At 43.6% G+C, this 5,850-nt stretch overlaps 1 protein-coding gene across 2 annotated transcripts; it reads right to left on the reverse strand.

The window, feature by feature from the left end:
- Positions 1–2,093: 2,093 nt before the first annotated feature.
- Positions 2,094–2,811, reverse strand: LOC113837633 (GTPase KRas-like). Of its 2 annotated transcripts, none has more exons than XM_027432530.2 (2): positions 2,363–2,811; positions 2,094–2,236 (listed from the first exon to the last, which is right to left on the reverse strand). In XM_027432530.2, the coding sequence occupies exons 1-2, from the start codon at positions 2,809–2,811 to the stop codon at positions 2,119–2,121; spliced, it is 567 nt and encodes a 188-aa protein (XP_027288331.1). In that variant the 3' UTR covers positions 2,094–2,118. The 2 variants fall into 2 exon arrangements, with proteins under 2 accessions (XP_027288331.1, XP_035309752.1); XM_035453861.1 differs by having other exon boundaries at positions 2,119–2,168; positions 2,298–2,811.
- Between the last annotated feature and the right edge of the window lie 3,039 nt (positions 2,812–5,850).

Here is a 5,850-nt window from a genome sequence, read left to right on the forward strand (position 1 = left end):
AATCAGTAATGGAGATGGAACAGCAGTACTGGGAGGAGCTGCGATTGCAAGTGTTGTTGACCGTGGACCAAGGCTTGGTGACAAATGACTTGAAAGTGAGCTCATTGATGACAGTGTGGTTACTCAGGTCAACGGGTACTGACTTTGCTTTTCGGCCAGGCTTGAGGGGGTGATTGAACGGGGGTGGTTGGATCTCACTTCCTCGGCTGACAAAGTGATAGGGCATTTTGCTCATCGGGATGTCAGAACCTGGGTTTATGGGCAAATAATTGAAATCAGAGCTGGTACTGTCTGATCGACCCAAGATAGTCTTTTCTAGAGATTTAACAGACCAGAAGGCAGTTTCTTCACCTCGTGTTGGATACTTGTAGTCAATGACTGGAGTTCTCTTTTGAGGGCTGCTCCCCCAAGGTGTCTTAGGATGCAGTGGTGGGGGAGATATGGCTGAGTCCACTAGGAGGTTTCCAAATTCCTTACACCAGGTGTTGCTTGGTGCCTTGAAGATGTACACATAATCACTATCTGCCACAGACACTGCTCAGAGCAGGGGCTGACTGGAGCTGCTGAATTCAGCTGGACAAGAGAAGAGATTATGACTGACTAAAGAAAGGTTTCTCAGGGTGTCAGTGCTCTCTTTAGTTTGACTGAAGCCGCAGATCTGACAGATGCTCTGGACCCACCTATTCCTGTTAGCCTCTGTCTCAGTCACCAGGTAAAAGGTGTGCTCATTGATAATGACATCAAACATCAACCTCTTTTGGAGCTCTTGTTTGTTGAAGGTCAGGGCTACATCCAACTGCATACAGAAATTTAGGTTGATGATCCCCAAGGGTTTCTTGCAGTGTTCATTCTTATAGTATTCTAGAACATCTGGGTCACCACACATCTCACCGCTCCGCAGGATGAACCAGTGTTTCTTCCAAGCTTAGTACCCCAACTTTTTCTCAGGAGGTGATTTCTCCAGCCAGCCTGTGCACACCACATCAGTTTCGTCTGACTGGAGGGCTCCAGTGTACAAGGGCACAGGCTTCTGGGTCAGCTGGCTGCTGGTGGGTAGCTCATGGAGGAGGGATTCCTCAGAGGCAGATTTCCTGGATTTCTTTAATAATTTTCTTAGCATTATTGCTTACTCCAAAGTTAAAATGAAATCTTACCAATACCTTGTCTCTTTAAACTTTCTCTGTGTGATTGACTGTGATATCTATTCCAATACAACTCTCTTAGGAGTTGAGGTACCTATTTTCCAGTACATTTTGCAATCCACCATCACAACTCCTTACTTGCTTGCCAGCATTCTAAGGGTGATCTCTCAGGGTCCCCTTTCGTTCCTGTTATCAGTGGGACCTCAATTTGTGGCTGCTCTTGGCCACCACTAAGTCCAAGTATTGGGCAAAAGCCTTGAGATTTGGATGAACCACAAGATGCCTGGTTCTGTTTCTGAGAGAATGTTCCTCACTTATATTGTGAAGCAGCCTTGTATACAAACTTCCAAAATCCCAGGTCAAAGGGTTCATATCATGATCCTAGTGGGGCAAGGTTAGGAAAACAGGAGGTACCTGTGGTTATACTGGAAAACAACTCTTAGAGACCCTGTGGGGGCTGGGTCCCAACCCTCAACACTCTAACTACACTTATAAAGGATGATAAACTCTAGGACATGCTAAAAGTCAATCAATGAAAGCCCAAAAATCTGTGATTCCAATCTTAGGTCTCAATGCAGCTGTAATTACTAATTAAATCACTCAAAGTCTAGATGAAACAGAGCAGAGATGGATCAAAAGCTTCACTACTCCAGGTCACACAATGCTCACAGCTGGTAAGAGAATTAGTGTGTAATCAACTGCATGCACCAAACCCCGGGAAGACAGTCTCAGGTCTTTCGTCTCTTCCACAGGCATTGCTAGTTGAAGTCCAAAACCCAGGGAATACTGGCACTTAGAGAAAAGAGGTTTCCACTGTCATTTTGAAATAAGCATTTAAGATAAAAGCTTGAAGTTTGCACGAACAGAAAAAAAATAGAATTAGGTAATGCTAAAACAAATGCTAATAATTTAGAGTAATGCACAAAAATTACCACTTTTACTTGAGTATGCCTTAAGAAAAAAGTACAAATTGTATTTACATAATTATACACTTTGTCTTTGACTTCTTTTTCTTCTTTTTACCATCTTTGCTCATCTTTTCTTTATGATTTCGAATTTCTTGGACTAATGTATAGAAGGCATCATCAACACCCAGATTACATTACAGTGCATTTTTTAATCTTCACACACATTTTTTAATCTTTTCTTCTTTGCTAATTTTTTTCAATCTGTACTGTCGGATCTCTCTCACCAATGTATAAAAAGCATCCTCCACTCTCTGTCTTGTCTTTGCTGAGGTTTCAATAAATGGAATCCCATAACTTCCTGCTAAGTCCTGAGCCTGTTTTGTGTCTACTGTTCTAGAAGGCAAATCACATTTATTCCCTACTAGGACCATAGGCACATCTTCAGAGTCTTTGACTCTTTTAATTTGTTCTCTATAATGGTGAATAGCTTCAAATGATTTAGTATTATTCATGGCAAATACACAAAGAAATCCCTCCCCAGTCCTCATGTACTGGTCCCTCATTGCACTGTACTCCTCTTGACCTGCTGTGTCGAGAATGTCCAAGTGACATATTTCTCCATCAATTTCTACTTGTTTCCTGTAGGAGTCCTCTATCGTAGGATCATATACATCCACAAAGTGATACTGAATTAGCTGTATCGTCAAGGCAGTCTTGCCTACACCATCAGCTCCAACTACCACAAGTTTATACTCAGTCATTTTCAGCAGGCCTCTACCCGTGGCATGCCACACCTCAGGTCCCTTGCTGGCTCTCTCCAGGTACGAAATGACACGGGAGCCAGACTCTGGGCAAGCCGCCGCCTTCCTCCTCCCCCTCCACTGCTGCCTCAGCTGCAGAATCGCAACAGTAGTAATTTTTAAACTAGGTCTGATCCAATTAATATCACCCAGAAACCTCTGAAAAACATTTAAAGTTTGAAGGTTGTCCAGCCAAAGACTAATCTTTTAAGGGTGCACCCCATTTGCCACAACCATGCATGTCTTAGGTTTGGCTCCCTCACTGACCTTATTTCCCTGCATAGCAGAAGCAATAACTTGTCCCATAACGTGGTGTCCATCTATATCTCTACAAATGCGAATGTAATCATTGAGACTTTTGGCCGTGTGAGGTGGTAAAACCTCTTTACAATACTTGTTGGCATTTTTTAAAACTAGTTGTCTAACTATAGACATGACATTATAGGTATCCCCAAATATACGCCCTGAAAGCAGCTGCTGAAATCTGTGCATATACAGCTGGATCATAAAGAATTTGCTGACCTAGCTCTGCATAGGCTCCCGTACTAGTAAGCATTTCTGTAAGGAGTTCTTTTCAGGGAAACCGACAGCCATGTTGCGCTGTACCATTAGGTGACATAGCTGTTGGAATTCACCTCTCTAAATCAAATAATCTCCCCTGGACTGCACAGCTGGACATAATTGTTGCCAATCACTGAGCATGCAATTCAAGGCCACAAAGAATTAAAAAATGGTCAGAGTAATAAAACAGACATGAGACCTGTAAGCCTTAACTGCCTCTTTCAGGTGTTTAATATCCTTATCATTAAGAGGGGAATGCTCTCTCTGATTCTGGCCTTGGGAAGTAACTGTCTCTATGATTGGGAACATCACTGGGCCCCTCTGCTCTTCAGGAAAGGCCAATGCAAACCAGAGAGCACTAGAATTATGAGCAGGAGGTCAAGGCTCAGGGAACATTTTCTTTACCTTGTGTTATAATTTAATGTCACTTTCAAGTTCTTCACTTTCCTTAGTCTCATGCCCTGAAGACGAGGGAGAGGACCCAAAGGAAGTGTCATTAGAAGCTTGAAGTGACCACAGACTCTTGGTTCTGAGCCTCTGTCAAAGCAGCCTTGTCTTCCTCAACCTGCTTTTTCACTTCCACAATATTACTAAGAAGTGCTTCTTTGACAAGAGGGCACAGAGAAAAAGTAACAGTTGGTATGGCATTCGGCCCATCTCTGTGTAATGTCCTTTGCAGGTCTATCCTCACCTGCTCCCCATCAACAATACTAAGGTCACCAGAGATTAAAAACCATGGCTGACCTCATGTACAGTTTTTAAAAGTCTGTTGTTGTCTTGTACTTAATACTGGTGCCCTGCTTATTGGACAATTGGACCAATTGGTTCCCCATAAGAGAGTAAGAACTAGCTGCACCCATCTTCCATACACTCGTTCCTTACCTTAATGCTGGCAAGTCTTCCCGGTTGATCCTTTAGTGTCTGCCCTTCTTTCTCAAATCTTGGTCAGACCTGTGGGACCTCCAGTTGTCATAATGTCCAGTGCTACAACCTTCTCATGGGTTCTGGCAAGGGAATCTGAAGATTAGATAAAGACAACACAGATGGTCACTCTTGCAAGGAGAAGGCAGTTTATTTCAAAGGGAAGTAGGTTTATATACTAACAGCAGCCACAGTGTAAATTTACTCAGATCAAGCTCATGCCCCCAAGCCCCCCTCAATGTGTGGATAATTTACATTCTTGCACACAGACCTAGGTGGAAGGAGGGAACTAGGAAGTAAACACCTAGTCATGAGACAGACAGTGGATCCTAAGGGCACTGTGGGTCACATTTAGTTGCTAGAAGAACAGCATACCCCCAAAGAGGTCCCCAACAGGACTTCTCTGTGTAGCCCTAGCTATCATGGATCTGTAGACAAGGCTGAACTTGAACTCAAGGAGATCTGCCTGCCTCTGCTTCCCAAGTGCTGGGTTTAAAAGTCATGTGACACCACCGCCCAGCTGAAATGTTATGTATTTTGTATTTCATGAGCATTGGTGTTTTGCATGAATGTATGTCTGAGTGAGGGTGCTGGGTCCCTTGGAACTGGAGTTGCAGATGGTTGTGCATAGTTATTCAGTCTAGAGGGACTGGCTCAGAGGTTAAGAGCACTGGCTGTTCTTCAGAGTTCCTGAGTTCAATTCCCAGCAACCACATGGTGGCTCACAGCCATCTGTAATGTGTTCCAGTGCCCTCTCCTATTATGCAGGGCAGGCACATATGCAGGAAGAATGCTATACACAAAATAAAGAAACAAATCTTTTTTGAAAAAATCCCATCTACCTTGTGCCTCTGGGCTTTTACCCTTCTCTATTCTCTATCTCTTTCTTTCCTTCTTACTCTGTTGGCAGATGTTTGGCTGCCCCCTGGTGTTCTATTTCCTCCTTTTCTCCTCCTTCCCTTTTCCTCTCTCTCTTCTTCTATTTATTCTCTCTGCCCACCAGCCCTGTCTATCCCTCTCTCCTGCCTAGCTATTGACAGTTCAGCTCTTTATTAGACCAATCAGGTGTGTTGAGCTGGGAAAGTAACACAACTTCACAGGGTTAAACAAAGGCAACATAAAAGAATGTAACACATATTCAACTAATATCCCATAACAGCTATGAGCTGCCATGTGAGTATTGGAAATTGAACCCTGGGTCCTCTGCAAGAGATCCCCGTGTTCTTAATAGCTGAACCATCTCTCCAACCCAATAAAAAATAATTTTAAAAATTAGATAAAAGAGGCCAGGTGTTGGTGGTGCATGCCTTTAGTCCCAGCACTCGGGAGGCAGAGGCTGGCTGATCTCTGCAAGTTTGAGCCCAGCCTGGTGTACACAGAGAAAGAGAGAGAGAAAGAGAGAGAGAGAGAGAGATTTGATAGCAGGGGTCCAAAAGTTGGCGGCACAGCAGATGAAGGCACTGGCTATCAAGGCTGGTGTTTTTGCATTTACCTGTGTTTCTAAATTGCACAGTTGTA

This window comes from Cricetulus griseus, unplaced genomic scaffold, assembly GCF_003668045.3.
Source record: "Cricetulus griseus strain 17A/GY unplaced genomic scaffold, alternate assembly CriGri-PICRH-1.0 unplaced_scaffold_451, whole genome shotgun sequence".
NCBI classification, from domain to species: Eukaryota; Metazoa; Chordata; class Mammalia; order Rodentia; family Cricetidae; genus Cricetulus; species Cricetulus griseus.